Raw genomic sequence first — 21,371 nt, forward strand, 5'->3', positions numbered from 1 at the left:
CTGTAGCTTTCCCACAGGCAGGAAGCACTGAGCCCACCTCCCTACTTGGCAGTTGAGAGGCCCTGGGCTCTGGGCAGGGCACAAGATTCCTGGGGCTGCTCTTGTCTGCCTCATTTTTTGTACCCCTTCTGTCACCTTGACATTAGATTTTTCAAACAAGGTGGATTAAGTAACCAACCCTTGACTTCAGCACCTTCCTGATAGTCTTTTCACCATTTTTTTTTTAAGCCAGGGAACAAAGGAAATAAGGCCCAAGAAATACAGATCAGCCTGGGCTTCCATTGGGGGCCTTTAGAGAAGCAGCAACCACCCCACAGCCAGATTACAATGGACAAGAACCAGAGTTTTATGCCTTTTTATTATTTTGTCCAGCTGGGCCAAAATTATTAAGTTCTCCCTGTTGCTACGGTCTTTCCCTCTATAGAAAAGACTCCTCATGGACCCCCACTGGCTTCCACAAAGAGCTCTACCACATTGTTTCACGGTCATCTTTTAGCTCACCTGTCTCCCCTCTTACAATATCGACTTCCTATGGGTGGGACTTAAATCTTATTTATAACTCCCCTACTTACTAGTGTTTAGCATGTGTAGGAACTTTGTGATGACAACTGCATGGATGGATAGATGGATGGATGGATAGACAGAAACCCTCACATTGCGAGCTGCAGTGGCCACGAGTGCCCATCTACATGTGGCTTCCCTGAGGTCACTGTATTTCAGGCATACAGAATTCAGGGGCTGGCTGAGAAGAGAGAGGGAACATAACCGTCAGCAACAGAAAGGGATAGCAGCCTGGCAGAGGCAGGATGCCTGAACAGGGCAGAGGCTTGGCAAGCATCTGGCAAGTGTTTCCTTCGCTCACTGACCTTTCCTTCTGGATGGAGGCTCAGGTTTCAGCCTGCTGTGAGGGAGGCTGTCCTGTGGTACCAGGAGACTAAAAGTACCCTCTTTTTCTTCAGTCACATGCTGTGATCTCCTAACTGCCCATAAAAGGTCACACAAGGCCTGCAGCCATTGTTCCAAGGAGATTAGTGTCAGGCAGCCTGTCTCTTCACTCATTCTCAGGATTTCTCTTTTTATTTCTGAAAGATCCCTGTAAAGGGGAAAGGTTAAGTATTAGTCAAGGACTGGGTTCTTGTGAAGTTGTGGAGATAAGCTCAGGAAGGACAGAAGACACATACCTCAAGTTTATTTGACAAACATCCCTTCAGACATCTCTGATCCTTGCAAGATACTATGGAGCCGACCTTTTCAAGGAGTCTTTCTGGCTGCCTTGACAAAGACATGATTTTGTGTTTTCTATCCTAGCTCAGGGGGAAGTGGCCACATTCCCCCTCCCGCTTGGTTGTCCTGCTCTGTCCGTATTTCCCTCCAGGAACTTTCTTGCCTCATCCCTGCCCTCCTTCTCCTACCCTTCATGAAGGATAATTGTCTTTTCTGTTCCTTGTTCTATAATCCTTACCTATCCTGAGCCACACAGGTTTTCTGTTCTGATCTTCCTTCCTTTCCTAAGTCAATCTCCTTTCTCTTTTAGTCATTGGTGCTTGTGTCTGCTGAACTCCTGGGACCCAGGGGCCCAGCCTCATCCCTAGCATGCCTCAGAGCCCTGGGGAGAAACCCAGTTGTTCAGAGTGATTTGGGTTGGATTGTCAGCAGGTATGTGATCCTGAAATCCTCATTGAATTGAGTAAGATAAACCAAATGTGTATTTATCAGGACATCTCAGTCCATCGGGAACATCAAGTATTTACAAAATGTTCTCCCTGTTCAGGCACTTAAAATCCTTCTTCCAACAACATGTTTTCATTCTCCTTTTATGATACCATCTTGGCTAACAGCCTCTCCACGAGGAATCAAGAGCTTCTACTCTTGAAGTCATTTCCTCTTGCTCTTTTGGCTCTGTGAAACCAACTGAGGATTGTATCTCCTTTTGATAAGTTTCCTGGAGAGCAGGGGGATTGATGGGCACTGTGAAATGTGTAGACTGAGATGAGATTGGAGAGCTAACTGGGACATCTTCTTTATTCAAGTATCAAATATTTGCTGAACACCTACTATTTGAAGGCGCCAATGATATGCTCTGGGATTAAAAACATGAAAAAGTCACAGTCCCTGCCCTCCTAGTCTACAAGAAGACAGAGAAAAAGAAACATCATTATAACACAAAGAAATAAGTGCCAAAATTAGATACAAACAAAGTGGTCTGGGAGGAGAGAGGAGGGACAAACTTTGTTCCTTGTCTATGAAATGCACCTTATAAATCTTATCTGTCAGGCACATTGTCAGGAATAAGTAAAATAATAACAACTCACAGAACAGGTGATATTTGAGCTAGATCTTGAAAGATGAGAAGGAGTTTGCCACGCAGGGACACCATAGGGAGTAAGGTTACAGAAGAAGAATAATATCAGGTTCTTACCTTGCCAAAATGTTCTCAGAATAAAGTAAGGTTGGAAAATATTTGGAAAGTAAATGCAGTTTCAGGATAAGCTATTGATAGAACCTGGTCAGCTGTTTAAGTGGAATCAGAGGCCTGGTTAGCAGAAAGAAAGAGGCTTGTGCTTTTACACATATAACTTGTACACTTGGAGAACTAGGGAACATCTTGGTGACTGTTTTGAGGGAAGGGGAAGCAGGAGGACATTAACTATTTTCCCTTTATTCTCAAGCACTTCGTAACCATCAAGAGATTGAGACTCCCATTCCTGTATCACAGGGCTCCCATGGGTTACTTAGGAAATGTGATGGTAAAAAGAAGGCCCCTCCAACCTAGTGCTCAGCCTTTGAGCTCTCCTCTAGCCCTGGAGGTCCTCTCTGTGAGGACCTAGAGCCTAGGACTCTAGGAAAAGCAGCAGATTAAAAGCCTCCCATGCTACCCAAAAAGATATATGGATGGTGGAAATAAATGCAGGAAAACATGTTTAACGTCATTAATCACTAGAGAAATGCAAATCAAAACTACAATGAAATGCCACTTTACACCTATTAGAATAGCCAGACTTTTAAAGCAGACAGTCACATATGCTGACAAAGGTGCAGAGCAACAGGATCTTGCACACATTGCTGGTGGGAATGCAAAATGATACAGCCACTTTAGAAAACAGTTCAGCAGTTTCTACAAAGTTTAATATACAAAACCTGTCCAGAAAAAGTCCAGCCATTGTTAATATAATGTGAATGGTTTGTGTGACATGAATGTAACCTGACAGCCAAGGAGAGTGGACTTGGAATGCGGATGTGTGAACAGTGATGACTTCACTGTACTAGTCAGTGGAGGCAGTAGATGCCATTGAGTGAATATATGTACTGTGTGGCCATCACATTCAAAATAGCTGAGCTAGTAGAGCAACAAATCTGCATCAAATTTTGCATTAAGCTTGAACATTCCGCCATGAAAACTATTTGGATAATTCAGAAGGCCGTGGCTATGGGCAACTGGTGACTGGCAGCTTCACCACAACAATGCACCCAGTCATGCATCACATCTGGTGCCGAGTTTTTTGGCAAAACATCAAATCACCCAGGTGATTTGTCCCCCCTGAAGCCCAGATTTGGTGCCCTGTGACTTCTGGCTTTTTCCCAAACTAAAATCACCTTTGAAAGGGAAGAGATTTCAGACCATCAATGAGATTCAGGAAAATATGATAGGTCAGCTGATGCCAATTGAAAGAACTGTGTGAGGTCCCAAGGTGCCTACTTTGAAGGGGACTGAGGCATCATTGTCCTATATACAGTGTTTCTTGTGTCTTGTATCTTCAATAAATGTCTCTATTTTTCATATTAAATGACTGAATACCTTCTGGACAGACCTCGTACATTTACTGTAAAATCCAGAATCCCACTCCTTGGTATTTACTTGAGAGAAAAGGAGACCCCATTCAAAGACCTCTACAATCTACCTAAAGACTTCTGTGCAAGTGTTCGTAGCAGCTTTATTCAAAATACCTCCAAACTGGGAGCAACCCACATGTCCATCAGCTCCCAAATGGAAAATCAAACTAATGCAGTGATATAACAGAATACTACTTGACAATAAAAAGGAACAAGCTATTAGTATAAGACAACATGAATGGATCTCAAAAGCATCATGTTAAGTGAAAGGAGCCAGACACAAAAGGCTATACATTATATGACTCTATTTATGTACCATTCTGGAAAAAGCAAAACTATAGAGACAGAAATCAAATGAGTGGTTGCCAGGAGAGGGAGGGGACTGGTGTCAAAGAAACGCAACATGTAAGAGAACTTTTTGGAGTGTTGGAAATGTTCTATATAGAAAGTGTGGCAATGATTAAACAACTGAATACATTTGTCAAATCTCATCACATCATAACTTAGAAAAATGAATTTTACTCTATGTGTATTATGCCTTGATAAAAACCTACGTAACAAAAGATTCCCCCGAACCTCTGTTGCCCCAAAACCAGGCTCAGAAAGATGACAACCAGGATTCCACCAGCTGCTCAGGGCACCCCTCAAATATACAATGACTTGAAAACAAAGCTCACACAGGTGCCCTGATCGGCTGCTGATTTTCCCCCCAAAGCTAATACCCACACTTCCATGCCTGCTTCTGGCTTCCAGCCCTGGGCACGGCATATAATCCCCATTCATAACCCATTATCCTAGCCAAAGTTTCCACACGCTGGGGCTGAGCTTGCAGGATATTTGGCTCCTCTGCTATAATTCCATCATCAGGAGCAAGAAGCAAAGAGGGCGTCCTGCAGCCTCCTTATGGCCCCTGAGGGTATGTTTGGGGGTCTTTCCTTTCAGTGCTCCTCACATGGGTCAACTGCTCCAGTGTGCGGTGGGCCACCCGTGTTCAAGACATTTTCACAGCTGGGAAGCTCCTGGCCCTGGCCCTGATTATCATCATGGGGGTTGTACAGATCTGCAAAGGTGAGTGTCATTGAAATCATGGGGCCCTGTTGAACTTTCCCTCCCTTACCTATACACACCTCCTCATACTGTCTTTGGGTGTGTGCACACGCTGAGACTTCCCAATTCTGGCCTTAAATGACTTCTCTTCCTCACTTGCTTTACAAAGGGGAAGAAAAACCATTTTCCACAGGAAATAGAGCATGCCTTGCCAGTTAGCAGATTCAGTCCTTCCACGCTAACCTCATGGCTCTGAAGACCCCAGATCTCTGTACTCCTACTGCCCTATTGTCCTATTGCCCCAACCCCATGGAAGCTCCTTGCATCTTATATCGTGCCTCATCCACATCTTAAAATGGGGGAGGGGGAAGGAGATTTTATATGTTTTTAAGTGACTCATAGTCTTTACAAGAGAGAGCTCTGCATTTCTGGGGCCCCTGCCAACATTCCCCACCGGATTTTGTCCTTTCCAAGCCCAAGTCTGTATTTGGTTTCCATGGGACCCGTGGCACCACGAGGCTCTGCCCAATGTCACTGCCTCCTGGAGAATGTCAGATGACAAGCAGGAGACTTCCCACCTGCCCACAAGCCCTGAAGGGAGTGTGGGGTGCCTAGAGTTTTTTCCAGGGAACATAATTAAAGTTCTGCTATATAAAACGTCCATGATTATTTTAATCAGATGGATTAAGTTCTTTAGCAGGTTATGTTGTTTTCAGGAATTTAGACTTAAGGAAATCACAGTGCTGTATTTTCAAAAATCGAGTCCCTCATAATCTGGGTCCAGTGCTTTCTCCTGATCACTCTAATCTCCTTATTTACTGTCCCAATGCTGGGTTACAGGTGAATAAGTAAAATACAAGCAGTTACACTGTGTCTCATTACAACCTCAGTCAGCAGCCTTTCTCGAGAGACCTCTGTGTGCAGGACACTGTGCTAAGGGCTGGAAAGGAAATGTAAAAGCTCTTTGCTGAAGGACCCCTGAACTCAGGGAATCCACACCAGAAAAAACACACCTTGGAAAGAGACAGTTGGAGACTGACGAAGAAAGCAAACAGGCCTGAACTAATATAGAATTATAGAAGCTTACATTTGACTGTTTGTTGTTCTTGATGCTTTCTTCATGAACATGTACAAACTTAAATATCAGAAAAAGTGGTAAGGAGACTGTCAAGAGCCCTAATCTTACATCTCCAAATCCCAGCAAGCCAGCTCCAATTTACTCTGCTAGCCCCCCCAAGTTATCCTGCCCTCCCTGGTGACCTAACCCTGGTCTTTCCTTCCAAGTAACTTTGTTTTATAAAAAAAGAACATGCAGCCCTGACTGGTGCGGCTCAGTGGGTTGGGCGTCATCCTGCAAACTGAAAGGTTGCTGGTTTGATTTCTGCTCAGGGCACTTGCTTGGGTTGCAGGCCAGACCCCCAGGTGGTGGCATGCAAGGGGTAACCGACTGATGTTTCTCTTGCACATCCACATTTCTCTCCTTCTGTTTCTCTGTCCCTTTCCCTTTCTCTGACTGGGAATCAAACAGGCAACCTTTTGTTTTGCAGGATGATGCCTAACCCACAGAGCCACACCAGTCAGGGCAGATAAATAAAATCTTATTAAAAAAAAATTTTTTTTTTCAGAACTGTGCTTTGAACCTGAGCCCTATTGGACTAATGTTTACCAGGTTCTGGGAGGTCCTGGAGTCATATTTCCTTGCTCCTTTTGGTTCCACTTCTCCAGTGCATGGATTTTACTGGAAACAAGACAAAGAGTTGAATCATTGCCGCAGGGAGTGGTGAAGACCAGAACCAGCAGGCCGGGAACCACTGGGCCTCTGACTGGTCTCTCTGAGCAGCTTCCTGCCTCTTGTGTCCACAGGAGAATACTTCTGGTTGGAGCCAAAGAACGCATTTGAGCATTTTCAAGAACCCAATATCGGCCTCATTGCACTGGCTTTCCTTCAGGGCTCCTTTGCCTACGGAGGGTGGAATTTTCTCAATTATGTGACTGAAGAACTTGTTGATCCCTACAAGTGAGTTGAAATAGCCCAGCCCTTCTTCTCTCCCTGGAAAGGCTGGGGCACTTTCTACTGGCAAGAGGGAGCCACGCGTCCACTGCCCACTTCTCCTCCTCCCAGTCCCGATTTTGACCATGACCTGGTCTATCCTGAAAAAAACAGTGTATTTCCCAGGAGCTTAGACCACTTGCCATTCACTCTGCCAGGAGAAGAAAGTTGACCTGGTGACTACCAGAGTAGGTTAAGGCTAAAAACCGTGCTGAGATAACACTATTGCCTTAGAGAATGAAATGTGCCCTGAGTCATTTTCAGGCATCCTACTCACCTGTTTTGGGACAGGTGGGTCTCTATGTCTTGAGGCAGGGGAAAGGGTGCATTACAGAGATTCTGGACAAGAAGAGATCAGTAGGTGTGGAACATATTTCCAGCCTAAGCTGTCTCATTGCCTTTAAATTATCCTGTCCAAATTGAGACAAATTCCTCCCCCAACCCCTCAAGGGAGAGGGAAAATCACAGAAGGGTGCAAGGTCAACTTCATGCAGAAAAACAGAAGGCACTTCCCAGACCCCGTGATGAGGCAGGTGGTCCCAGGTGCCAGGCCTTTCCCGTCTCACCTCCTCTCCCTCTACAGGAACCTTCCCAGAGCCATCTTCATCTCCATCCCACTGGTCACATTTGTGTATGTCTTTGCCAATGTCGCTTATGTCACTGCAATGTCCCCCCAGGAGCTGCTGGCATCAAATGCAGTCGCTGTGGTAAGAAATCAAACAGCCCCTCAAACCAGGAAGGTTGACATAGACTTGCCTGCAGAGCTACCCTTGCTTTCCCCTGACCCATGATTTGTGAAATTGGAAGTCATCCCAAGTCCTTAGGGCAGAAACCACTCCTCAAGTGCCCAGGAGCAAGCTGGTGGCTCCTCTGTACCTAGAACAGCCACAACAGCAGAGCTGAGTAATTGTCACAGAGACTGTATGGCCTGCAAAGCCAAAATACTTATTATCTGATCCTTTACAGAAGAAGTTTGCTGGCTCCTGGTCTATGGCACTTTACACTCTAAATGTGATGATTGTATAAAGGAGCCAGGCTTCTCCCCAGAAAGAGGCAGTCTTGCGCAAAACATGCCATTTCTCTCTGGCTCCATTTCCACATCAGGAAATCATGCAGTCTGACTCCTTCACTCATCAGTGGAAAGTGTGTGTCGTAAACGAGTAGGAAATGGGAATGGGTTGTGCTCTTTGGGGAAAGAGATCATGCAGGTCCAAGGCCCTGTGGCCCTTGACATCCAGGGAAGACCTGGGATTCATGCTGCTCCCTCACCTGGCTTCACCTGGGCCACAACCTCACCCTGCCAGTGTCATCACCTGTCTCATTGAAGACTAAAGAAAGAGGCCCTCCGGTGCCCCATAGCAGCCTGTTCCACGATCACTAGGCTTCCCCAGCAGGACAGCTATTCTAAACAACCCCTCCCCATAACATGCTATAAATCAAGAATGTACTTGACTCAGAGAATCTAGGAAGAAGACTGGTTCCCTGACATTTTATATTCCCTCAGTACATGAAGACTAGTCTATAGCTTCACCACCTTTTCTTTCTCAGCCTGTGTAACAGCCTCTTCTTATCATTTCCCCCCCAATATCATTTGTGTCTATGAATTTAGAAATTCTCACCCTATTAATTAGGATTCATCTGTACTTCTGAGGCTCAAAAATTAAGGACCTTGCTGAAGGTCTTACGGCTCCTAAATGTTGAGCTGAGCTCGGAGCCCCAACCTGCCTGACTCACTAGTGTATAATGTAGTGAGGTCTGGACTCACATGGCTGATTTCCAGTCCTGGCCCTGCCGCTGACTGGGTGTGTGATCTTAGGCAATCTGCTGAATTGCTTTGGGCCTCAGTTTCTTCATCTATAAGGATAGCAAATGTTAGTTTATTATTAGCAGTATTCGTGTCACTACTATACACTATCTCAGTTAGCAAGCCTGAAACACTTATTGACTCCCTGCTGTGTAGTGTCATTGTGGGAGGTGTTGATGTGAGACAGGAGCCAGAGCACCAACACACACCGTCCCCCTCTCAGGATCTTAGCTAGAGACTCAGTAAGGGTGGGCCTGGGAGAGCGCGTTCCTAGCAGTGACGCACAGGTGCAGGGTTATAACCTCTCCTTCTCCACTTACCCCTTGTTCTCTCTCACAGACTTTCGGAGAGAAGCTCCTAGGGGTCATGGCCTGGATCATGCCCATTTCCGTTGCCCTGTCTACATTTGGAGGTGTCAATGGGTCTCTCTTCACCTCCTCCCGGTGAGTGCTCTCTGGGTCCTTTTTAGACCGGGGCCACTCTGCTGTGCATACTGCTCTGTGTCAATGTCGGGGCTTAGTCTCCGTCAGCGGGGTCTGTGTGGACACCTGGGCAGTGACCTTGCAGGAGGTGATTGCTAACATGAGGACATGCATGTATTAGTGTAGACACAGGTGTATGCTGCTCATGTGGTTACCTATGATGTGTGTGCCTTCACATGAAGTGGTGAGGAGCCCCATCCCACCTCATTTTAGTCTGAGCAGGAGGCTGAGGAGGCCCAGGCTGCCTGATGCAGTCTCAGGTCAGGGGCTGTGGCTGCAGCAGGACTGTCTCAGCTACAACTCCAAGAGCCCCTTCTCCACTCTCCTGGAAACAGGCCTTGCTGGCTAGAAAGGAACCCCACTCTGAAAGGGATCAGGAAAGGCCTGTGCCTAGGGCCTTCGGACTGGCCTTCCAGGAAAGTCCTGGGACCAGACTACAGGTGGAACAGGATCAAGGCTCCTCTCTGCACCACAGACAGGCAGCTGTGGGAGGTCTTTGCATGGCCACCCATGAGACCCCGGTGGACTCACTCATGTGAAGTGAGAGGGCTGGGTAAACGCAAAAGGAAAGCATTTGTCTAAAGCCATATCTCTCACACACACACACCCCACCCAGGGAGTCCTCATCTCCTGCCTCCACACATCCAGGACCTGCCCCCTTGGTACCCCTTCTTGCTGTCTCCAGAGTGGACTGTAAGAACAGCAAATGCTGGAAGATTTCCATCACTGTGGTTCAAGAGGTCTTTCCAGGGTTCTTAGAAAGTCCTTCTGTACCTGGAACACAGTCCTGCTAAAAAGATACAACAAACGAATATGTCCCTGGATTCAGCTACTTCTGAAGCCACCCATCACATCAGGGAGGGGTTCTTGTGAAATGACAAAGAGGTGCTATGTTTTCAGGACCCAGGGCAGGAAAGAGGGAGTGTGGGCATCCCTTGTTCTCCAGGACCCTCTGACACATCCACAGCGACCTCGTGTGCATGTTACACAGGAGCAGTGGCCACCTGGAGGCCCCAGCCGTGGGTGAGCGGTGGAGGAGCAATGACCCATGAGGCTCCCTGGGATCTGTTGGAGGAGAGTGACTGGCTGCAGTCACTATAGAGTGGGGTTTGTCCCTCAGGCAGGCCAGGCAGTGGTCTGCATGCATGTGGCATAGCTGTGTGTGCATGCAGGAAATGTGGCCTGGTGCACTCAGCCTCTGACTCAGAGGGGCAGGCGGCTCCCCCACCAGGCCTCCTCTGCTCATTTTCCAGTTCCTTTGTCTTACTTTCACCTCCTTCCCTCCTTCTCTCTTTCTCTTACTCTTTTGTGTTTTGTGTTTTGGGATATGGAGAAAATTATCCTTCCTGAGGAGTAGGAGTGTGTGTGGGTGTGTGTCACGCTTACTGTCATTGTCTCCTCCGTTGTCAGCTAGCTGGGCAAGGATTGTCTATTGTGAACTTCACACTTGCAAATGCTGTTGGACCCGGACAACTCCACTTAGTCCTGGCTGCCTGTGGAGGAGGGATGTGAATGCGGGATCCTGGCTATGTGCATGATGAGGCTCATGGAGCACCTGGGGCTCAGTTGGGTGCATGAGGCTGCACTGTAGAGGGCCAATGCCATGTGGCCGCATGAAACTAGTGACACTGGCCTAGGTATTTGATGATGGCAACTGATTTTGATTCATTTGGGTACTTGGGACCATAATCAATCCCCACACTTCTGATGAGCTACTGCTTTTAGCTTCATTCTCCCCCATATACAAATTACAAAGTAAATGACAGTTCTCTTCCCAACACCAAGAGTGCTAGTTCTGTGCCTTTCCGTCTCCATCACATCATCTCCTTCCTCTCACCCCTAAGGTCCTCCTTTCCCTACAAAATCCTAGAAAAAAAAAACAAAAGTGGTATAATTCACACTAAAATGTAAGTGACTCCTAACAGTTTCTAGTATTCTCTTTTCTCTCAGGAGAGGAAAGGGAAAGAAGACCTGCTTTTTATGTTAAAATTTCTCTTTAAAAAAATCACTCTTAAACATCAACATCCTGGTCATAATATTGTACTATAGTTTTGCAGTATGTTACAATGGGAGAAACTGGGTAAAGGATACATAGGATTGCTCTATATGATTTCTTACAACTGCATGTGAATATATAATTATCTCAAAATAAAAAATTTAACTGTTTAAAAGTTAAAAAATAATTTTTATTCTGATTGCAATTTTTTGTCTGTTTTAGAATTTTTAAATTTTTTCTATAACATCTAAGGAAAAAAAATTTAGATTACTCATAATCCTACTACCCAGAAATAATTCACTGGTATTTTAATACATTTTTACGTGCCCCATAAATAATCTTTTTAATCCTCACCTGATGATATGTTCATTGGTTTTAGAGATAGAGGAAGGGAGAGAGAGAGAAACATCAATCAGTTGCCTCCTGTATGCACCCCAACCAGGGAGTGAATCTGCAGCCTTTTGATGTACAGAACAACGCTCCAACCAACCAAGCCACCCAGCCAGAGCAATAATTTTTAAGTTAATTGGAATTATACAGTATGAATCATCAGTTTTTCATCTTGCTTTTTTTCACTTACCATTATATTGTGAACATGTTCTAATGTAATCAGTTTTTTTCTAGAACATTATTATGATTGTATAATATTCCATCTTATGGTTGTACCATAGTTTATGTTATCAATCTCCTACTTTTAGGCATTTAGAATATTTCAAATTTTTTTTATTATCAGAAAATCTTTGTATATACTCATTTCACTAACTCTATTCATTTCTTTAGGATGGCTTTTTGGGACTAGAATAAGTAGCTTAAAGATATAAATTTTTAGGTACAGTTCATAAGTGTTCAGACCATAAGTGTTCAGATGTATGAGTTTCAACAATTGTAGACAGGCATGTAACCACCACCCACAACTAGATATAGGACATTTCCACATATCCCTCAAGTGCTCACGTGTCCCTCTCTGGTCCACCATGCATTCCACAGTCCTAGAGACAACTACTTCCTGTGTAGGATATGAATGCTTTTAAGGCTTCCCTTGTACAGTTCAGTCCCCGTGTATTCTTTGAGGATACGGAAGGCACTTTACTTTTGGAATTAAGGCCTTAGGCAAAGAAGAGAGGCTGCTCCTGCAGCAGCACTCCAGGCATTAAGAGAGACCCACAGAATGACAGCACAATCATCAGTAACCCCAAGCCACCCAGGCCACACTCAGGGTCTCCACACACCCAGGATCCATCCAGTTACCCACTTGCTGCTCTGGTTTGCCTACATCTGCATTTGTGATTGTGGGTCCTGTGACTAGTGGGCTGGAAAGTGTGCACGAGAAAGCGGGTACCTGGTCAGAGGGTTGATGCTCCTGTGTGGGCAGAAGCAAGGCATGGGTGAAGGAACATGGGCTGGGGAGGGAGCTTCCTTGGGTAGTCCATGGGCCATCCCAGGTTGACCTGCTTTTCTCTCTGCCAGGCTGTTCTTTGCTGGAGCCAGGGAGGGACACCTTCCCAGCGTGTTGGCCATGATCCATATGAAGCGCTGCACCCCCATCCCAGCCTTGCTTTTCACAGTAAGGGCCTCTCCTTCTGCCAGTCCTACCCACACCCTCCTTCTCGTGCGTGCTCTGAGCTGGGAGTTCACACTTCCCACAGATACCCCTGTAACCCTTCTTTTGCTACTGGGTTTTGCCGGTCTTTGATAATCTGACAAATGGTGTACATAGGCCTCACTAATATGAAGAGATATAGCAAGGCAAGAACCTGAATCCTGAAAGAGCTTAAGACTCTCAAACCAGGCCATTTCTATTCTCCCATCCTTTTGGGTCAGAATGAAGTGACTTCCTCAAGATTTTATATCCTCACAAAGAAACTTCCCCCTTTCTTAGCTCTGTTGCCCACAGGGTTGCCCTTTGGGCCTCTGCTCCCAGCCGATCATCACACCACCCCACCCCTACCCAGCAATCTTCTTGCCCCACCCAGGAGGCTCTGCCAGTGGGAAGTATCACTGAAACAAATTTCATGTTAAGGGTACACAAAGTAAGAAAAATCATAAGAAAAGGAGGACTGGCACACTGAACATGGAGAAAAGGAAACTTGGGATGGGGAGCGGGGGATGGGAGTAAAATGAGTAGAATCATTTAGAGAGAGCAAAAAGAAGGAACACAGATTTGTCCCATTGAGCCTTTTAAGTTATTTTTTTTTCCCCCTTTTGGACCCTGAACAAAACACTGAAAATGACATTGGTCCACCAGAGAAGCAGTTAGACCAGGATAGTAGAGCTCTTGGAAGTCAAGGCCATTTGTTGTACAACATTAGGGGGAATTTCAGAATGTTCAGATACAGGAAGAAGGTCATCATGATTGGTTAGTTGTGAAAGGTGACTGGAGAAAACTCAACACTCTCAGTAGGCTACAGATTTTTCTCAGTTTGAGGCAAGTACGATAAGAATTTGGCTTATGCAGTTGTTAAAATCTTCTCAGTTATTTTCACCATGAGATCTGAAAGGAAAACCAAAACTGCTATTGGTCTTAATATATTAATAGAGGGGAAGAGCATTGTTCTGAGAGAGCCACTGAAATGATCTTGAAGTTGGAAAGTGGATTCTGTCCAAAAAAACTTCACAGGGATGTTATGAGGGTTAAACAAGTTAATATTTGTAGAATGTGAGGAATAGAGCCCGGCACCTAGTAGGTGCTATAACTTTGTGATATTTAAAAAAGAAAGAAAAGGAAAGAAGAACAATAAATGACTGAGACAGGAGAAGAGGATGAAGGTAAGATAAAGCCTTAGTCTGCAGTTAACAATCTTCCCTAAAATGATAAAATCAAATTAATTTGAGCTACAACCAAGGAAGAAATATACATGAGACTAAAATGGACATGGAACCAGGGGCCACCAGCGTGGCCAATCTAGTTATTTACAGCCAAATCTCTTCTGGCCGGTTAGTGCCCATGACACACCAGCAATCAAATATTTTGGTTATCACCCCTGCCACTAGGAAGAACTTCCTGACGATGAAGATGTTAGCGATGGCCATGGTTCTAGGCAAGGTTAAACAGTCTCCATTTTGAGACATCCTCTATGAAACGGCACCACCTGCCTGAAACACACACAGCCCCTGACCTGCAAACAGCTCCAGTCTCCAAATAACCTTCTGATCACATGCTTCTTCCATTCCCCCCAGTGCATCTCCACCCTGCTGATGCTGGTCACCAGCGACATATACACACTCATCAACTACGTGGGCTTCATCAACTACCTCTTCTATGGGGTCACAATTGCTGGACAGATAGTTCTTCGCTGGAAGCAACCTGACATCCCCCGCCCCATCAAGGTGCGAAAACCGCCCCGTGGGGGTTCCCCCCTCTCTACTGGTTCCAGCTGCAGGGCAGATTTTTCAATCACCTCGTTCTCAGCTGCTGACCATAGATCATCTCTATGTTGGCAACAGACCCTTTGGGAAGCAAGGGCCCTGTGTGAATGGGGCAGCCATTTATTTCCATTCTCTGCTGGGGATAGGACCAGAGCAAATTGCCACTGGAAAGATAAGTTAGATTAAATGATATTTTCATCTTGTCATTCCTTTGTTTCCTATGACTCTGTCTTAAACAGCAGCTGATTGCTCAAGGCTCCTTCATCTCTCCAACATTTCCCTGGACCCTCTCTTCCAGTCTGGCCTGTCTCTTCCTTGTCCTTCCAGATAGATGGACCCGCTTGTGCTATGTTGCTATCCCAGAATGAGTTTCTTCCTCCCATCTGCCTATCCAAATTCTAACCATTTTCCACATAACCTTCAAGCACCTCCTCTTCTTTGAAGCTTCCCAGTCCACTCCAGCTGCCCATGAGAAAGCCTCCCTTCTTAAGCTTCTATGGCCCTATACATAGCAGGGTACCTAGTGAACCTACTGATCGTTACAAGAAATAACTTCGGGATGGGACGGACAGGATTACTCAGAACAAAATATACAAGAGTGCTCTGGACTATCCTGCAAATTAGAAGAATAGAGTATAGCCCTGAATTATTTGAACAATTCTATTTTGGAAACAGGGGGACACTAGATGCTTCTAGAAGATTCTTCTAGCTGAGAAATCAAACACTCTCCAAATCTGTGTTTTCCCCTCACTTTCCTACCACTCTTAGAAAGCCTGCTAGATAGGGAAGAGGAATAGAAGGAGCCCATCTGCCCACCACATGTATACCCCCTGAGAAGAGAGGACAAGGAGTTGAATCTGGAGGTGGCCACTCCTTTGGGAACTCCCACCAGTGGTTAACAAGAAGGAATGAAGCCTAGAAAGAGATGCTCTTTTCTAAATAAAGTCAAGGCCCTAGACTGCCTTATACTATGCTAACTTTCCTGATTTCTTGGGTCTTGGCAGAGTTATCTTCTGAAATTGCTTGAGAGAAACAAATTGGGACTGATTCTGGTGAGGGATGGCCATTTGCCATGTGCCCAGATGAGGGGTCCGCCTGGAAGTGAGCGAGGGGCAAGGAGCCTGACTGACTCATGTTGTTTCCTTTTTGCCCCTCATTCCCCCATCTCTCCTCTGCCCTAGGATCACAGCAAGTATATACCAATGTGCCAACAAGCGTACCAGTCCTCACGGGCAGCTCTGGCTGCCACAGGCACATGGCCTGGATGACAATGCCTTGTTTGATCCTACCCAGGCAGGAGGGGTTGGGCAATGAGGATGGTTCCCTCCTTAGGCTCTCCCCTCCTCCTCTTGTCCCACTGCCTAAGTCTACCAACATTTGTTGACACAGCACTTGCCCTATCAAGGCTCAGGCTGTGGGAGCCTTAGAGCTGAATGAAACCCAGCCTTTGCCCTCAGAGGTGCTCCCTGAGTGGGAAGAAGAGGGAGGGTGCCCTGACTCTGGGTCAATAGGGTCCACACAGCTAACAACACCTCTCCTCCACAGATCAACCTGCTGTTCCCTGTTATCTACTTGCTGTTCTGGGCCTTTCTGCTGGTCTTCAGCCTGTGGTCGGAGCCCGTGGTGTGCGGCATCGGCCTGGCCATCATGCTGACAGGAGTGCCCGTCTATTTCCTCGGTGTTTACTGGCAACACAAGCCCAAGTGTTTCAATGACTTCATCAGTGAGTTGTTGAAGGATCTGGGTTCCTAGAGGGCCTCCTGGTCTGGGACGGAGTGGTCAACAGTCTGGCAGGAGAACCCCACCATAACCAGGAGGGCTAGGCTGGGCCACAGAGCTCTGGAGAAGCAGCTGGGGGCAGGAAAAGGCAGGTGTCTCCCCAAGCACCCCTGAGTAGAGAGCAACTGGCGTTTCCACACAGACTTTGGACCTGCAGGAATAGGCAATTTGATAGCTACCCTGCAGGAGCTGGCCTGAGCTGGGTGGAGACCAGTGGAGGCCCTGGAATTGGTGGTCAGTGGGCATGGGGATGGTGGAAAACTGGGGCCTTGATGAGCAGGGGGCAGCTGGCCAACAGGCTGCCCAGAGACACATGAGGCAAGTGAAGGACATCTCCTGGAGGGGGAGCTTCCTGACAGTGAGGGCTTTGCTGAGGCAAAACTCAGGACAGGAGAGCAGGGAAGAGCATGGTGGGACCCGGCACTGACCTGGTTTTTGTGTGACCTCTTCCCACAGGGTTGCTAACCCTGGTGAGCCAGAAGATGTGTGTGGTTGTGTACCCCGATATGGGGGGAAGCTCCGGGACAGAGATGATGAATGAGGACACAGAGCAACAGTGGCAACCCATTGCCTCCAAGGATAAGGACTTGGTGGAACAGTCCCGGCCCTGAGGACCACCATCTCCTCTCAGTTGCCTCCTCCATCCTTCACCCCTTTTCTGCCCTCCTTCCCTGCCTGGGTCCCCCCAACACACACCCCTCTGCTTCTGTCAAGCAGGGGTAAGATCTGGAGGTGGGTGGTGAGAAACTATAAGCAAAGACACTGACATTTGTACCCAGAGAAACAGCCCTTCACCCCCAGGACCTGTGTCCAAAGGCAGGACTGCCCATGCTCCTAGCTGTGAGGACAGTGGAGCTGCAGGAGCACCCTCCAGGGACCCCCGCCCCGGCCCACACCCTTGTTGCCTCCTCAGGAACCTGAGTTCAGGACTGCTTTCCCTTCCCATTCCTGAGCCCAAGGCCTCAGCTCTGAGAGCAGTGGCAGCAACAAGCAAGAGTGAGTAGGCTGGGAAGGGACAGACTCAAGCAAATTTGTCAGCATTAAAAGTCAGCTAGAGAAACCTGTATCCCCTCCCTTCACTAGGGACCCAAGAAGTCAGAGGTGATGCTTCCTTTCCTCTGTCCTCCTCCCCATGCGTCCCCTCATCCCAGCCTGGGCTCCCAGTCCAGAGTAAAATTGCTCAGGATACCATACCTACCCCCATCCCACCGCCCCATCCCCCACCCTCCACTGGGCCAAGGACCAAGGAAGCAGCGGGAACTGCCCCTCACCTGACACCCAACCAGGCCTGTGGAATGAACTGGGAAAGGCTCAGGTTGCAACCTTGCCCCTGACCCCTGCCCCCTGCTCCCAACTGCGTGCCAATGCTTTCTGAAGCCAGAAAGTCCTCTCCAAATGACAAAGCAACTCAGCTCCTCCTCCCTCCCCACCCTTCCTGGGGAAGAACAGTCACCCTGTCACCTTGCAGCTATGTTCCCAGCACATACCACTCAGCCAGCACTGCCTACCCCCCCATGGTGCCCTTTCCCTCCCTTCTCTGGACCTTGGCTCCTGGGACCTAGGACTGGGTGTAAAGGCTCCCCAAGCCCTTCAGGCCTGAAACCTGAGCCAAATCTGCCTTAAGTCACCTCCCATCCAAGAACTGGACCTAAAAATACTCCCTTATTTCTAACTTTCAGGGCAGACCTGGTATGAAAAGCCTTCCCAGGAGAGAGGGTGCTTTCCCATCTCCCCAGAGGTGCCATTTGGGGAGAAGGCCAGTTCTTCCCTCCTCCCTCAACTCAAATAACCCCTCCCTCTTTCGGGGTCCCACCACTATCCTGCCTTTGGACAGCCTCCAAGGCAGGTTGAGAAGGCAGTGGTAGAAGGTGCCCACCTTGGAGGCCCTTGGAAAAGCCTGTTGTCCATGGTATGAGGACTCTGGCAGAGGATGCCTTTCCCTGTGCTCCAGAGAAAGGAGGTAGTGTTTGCCCTGGGCCTAGAGCCTTCCTGCCATACCTGTTGTATTAAGGACTAGATCCTTTTATCCCAAAGCAGGAGCTGCCCGCTTCCCACAACTCCCCATACCATCTGCTTAAACTGGAATACCCAGGGAGTCCCTCTGCTCTGCTCCAGTCTCCCAGCTTCCTGCCTGGCCTGCCTGACCCTGCACTAGTGAGATGCCAGGTTCGGGCTGAGTTATGGTCCCTTCCGAGTGAACTCCTCCAGGCGGGCTGGGGCTGACCCCTGGAGGATCAGGGGACCATCCTCTTATTTCTTCTCATTCCTCCAACCACCTTCCCTCCTTCAACTGTTTTTTTCTAAGTGGATGCCTTACTTTGTGGATAAATATTTTTGAGGCTGGCATTTCTACTTCTTTTGGATTTTTTAATGTAACGTTGTCTTGGGGAGCAGACAGTTAGTTATACCTGGATAATAATTGTCTGTCTTTGAGTTGGTTTAGGTTTTAGAAGGTTGCTTTGTTTGTGAAGGGTTTTGGATTTTTTCTTTTGATGTAATAAAATTTAAAATGGAAATGAAATTGGTGGTGTTGATAATTCAATGACCTTCTGAGAGAGCGTCTCCAGGCATTTTCTATCTTTGTCAGGAAGTCTTTAATTGCCAATTTCCTTCCAAGATGCCATTCCTAGAGGCCCTTGCTCTGTCCCAGAGACCCAATGTCAGTACTTCCAAACAGCCACCTCTCCTTTTGAACCAAAAACCTGCTCTCATTTGTTCTGTGAAGTCACAAAGTGTTGTTCAGTTCCTGCTTTGTGCATTGAGCTGAGAGCCTGCAGACTAGTAGGCTGGGAAAAGGAACCTTATCACTACCCAATGTGGGAAGTGGAGGAAGGCGAAGGCAGAAGTGGTCCCCGAGTCTTGGTCAGCAAAGGCTTCTAGTGCCAGGACAGCCAGAACTGAGAGAGAGGGACAGCCTGACCCTGTGGCAAGTTGGAGAGGGGGCCTTAGGAAAGCACCCAGCTAAGTCCAAGGGGCTTGATGGGAGAGACTGAGGGATGAAGTGGGGTCCACTTAGCTGTACAGGGCCAATGAAGAAGAAAATTTCTAGGTGGAATACTAGGAGAACTGTAGGACTAGGACAAAAGAAGAAATGGGTAAGGTAGGGACAAGGACCCCCTGATGTTTTGGGTTACTTGCTAATGGATTAGACTGTCCTTGCTTGGAGTCTCTTCTTTGTGGGCACCCCTCCCACTGCCTGTCCTCTGCTGACAGACATGGGCAGGAGGGGAAGTGGGGGTAGAAAGGTGTTAGGACATCGCCCGCCACCACCTTGGCCACTGTTGAGGACACAGGCAGGCAAGATGCCTCCACTCCCCATCCTGGCTGGCCCTAACACTCCTGCTTTGTGACTAGTGTTCTTGTAGACTGAGGTTGGAGGCTTGCCATTCACAGGGGCACAGACACTTGGCTCCAAGTCCCATGTCAGCCTCCAAACAGCTGTGTGTCCTTGGGCAAGTCATTTAACCTATTAACACTTGTGCAGGGCACAGGGTAGGAGAGGGCAGGAAGAGCATTCCTAAATCTCCCTGCCCAAGGTTGTCCCAAAAGAGCGAGGGCAAAACTGGGCAGAGGCCAGTCTTGTGTATGAAGTCATTCTTCAAGCTTCCCTTTGGGACACAGCCACCCTTTGGGACCCCATCTTCCCCAATACACACTTTTCCCTTCCCTGGGTGTCCCAAGGTCTCCTCCACGTCTCCTCATTCTAGCAAGTCTAGCCCTCCCCAATCTCCTCTTACCCCATGGAGACACTTGTCCCTTGGGGCCACCCTCTCTCTGTGTGTGTAAGGTGATACTTGCTGATCTCTTCGACCTGGTCAGATGCGCAAATGTGGGTCTCCTCCTGAACAACATGTATTTATTTTTAACCTGGGACATTCACCTGTCTTAACCCTGTCAGTCACTTTAATGTTAGGAACTCAGATGCTCCAACCTTAGGGAACTTGGGAGACATTTGGAGGTCACTGAAATCATAGCTGCTTAAGCATTCATTTATTAATATAGTCACACAGCAAATCTTTTTGTGACCCTTGTGTCGAAGAATTTTTCTATAGGCTGTAGAACAGCAAAGTTAGTCCTGAATTTTACAACTCAGCAGTCTTCAAATATTTTGTTCCATTTTCCCCATAAGAATATTCATACTTGTCTACCCACCTGTCCTTAATTTTAATTCAGACAATAGTCACTACAGCTGAAGAAGTCCAAAAGGTGTATCTGACCCTATCTTCAAGGACCAGATAGTCTATGGGGAGAAGAAGGCAAGAAGGCACATGGCACAGATGTGTGCCCTTCATGGCATCACTGACTGCTCAGGATGGCTGGACTCCAGCTGCTGCAGGCAAGGGCTGAACCTCCCAGATCCCCAGAACCCACGCATTGCCTGGTCCCTTCATGTTCAAAAGTGCTCATCACATTGAAGCATCAGATGAGGCTGCAGACAGCGTACATCTGCTCAGGAGACACAGATAAACTGCAATGGGTGGTCAGAGGAAGGGCAGAAAGAGACTGAACATTGCTTTCTGCATATTATCTTATTCAAAGTTTAAATAACCTAACCAAGTAGGCATGACTATTGCCATTTTACAAGATTAAGTAGCTTGTCCAAGGTCATCTTGCTAGAAACAAAGGCAGAATTTGAGCACAGTTTTCACCGCCACACTCAATCAACTCCCTGTGGGAGAGGCTTGGTGAAAGTGGTGGCTTGGAACTGAGGCAGGTTACAGGGTCAGTTAAACAATACACATGCATTGCTTCAGTTCATGCAAACAGGTAGCAACTGCAGGGGCAAGGAGAAAATCAGCCTGCTGACCAGGGAGACTTTCTTTCCGCTCCGGAGCAATTATGAGTACCCAAGAATCCCCCAGCCCTTGATTGGCACCGCTCTTCCCACCCTTCCAGCCCAGCACCCCTTTCTTCCCTGCCCAAACATCCAGCGCACCTCTCGCCTGGCCAAACCCCTTGGTTACTGGGAAACACGACGTCAGTACACCAGCAACATCAGCCACCAGCCTGGAAGGT

General features: G+C 47.4%; 1 protein-coding gene across 2 annotated transcripts in view; it reads left to right on the forward strand.

Moving 5' to 3' along the window:
* SLC7A8 (solute carrier family 7 member 8) overlaps nt 1–18,876 on the forward strand; it is a 45,623-nt gene extending 26,747 nt beyond the window's left edge. Inside the window, exons 1-9 of one of the 2 annotated variants that reach the window (XM_090270264.1) lie at nt 1,623–1,656; nt 4,774–4,899; nt 6,742–6,895; nt 7,512–7,635; nt 9,072–9,175; nt 12,678–12,774; nt 14,388–14,537; nt 16,122–16,299; nt 16,812–18,876. In XM_090270264.1, coding sequence (XP_090126390.1) covers nt 4,875–4,899; nt 6,742–6,895; nt 7,512–7,635; nt 9,072–9,175; nt 12,678–12,774; nt 14,388–14,537; nt 16,122–16,299; nt 16,812–16,966 — 987 coding nt within the window. In that variant the 5' untranslated portion in view covers nt 1,623–1,656; nt 4,774–4,874 and the 3' untranslated portion in view covers nt 16,967–18,876. Of the gene's footprint in view, nt 1–1,622; nt 1,657–4,773; nt 4,900–6,741; nt 6,896–7,511; nt 7,636–9,071; nt 9,176–12,677; nt 12,775–14,387; nt 14,538–16,121; nt 16,300–16,811 lie in introns of those variants that run through there. The other variant, XM_090270263.1, reaches the window with a different exon arrangement.
* Nucleotides 18,877–21,371: the final 2,495 nt, after the last annotated feature.

The sequence above is a fragment of the Furipterus horrens genome, unplaced genomic scaffold (genome assembly GCF_987537825.1).
Source record: "Furipterus horrens unplaced genomic scaffold, mFurHor1.1.pri manual_scaffold_3, whole genome shotgun sequence".
Lineage (NCBI taxonomy): Eukaryota > Metazoa > Chordata > Mammalia > Chiroptera > Furipteridae > Furipterus > Furipterus horrens.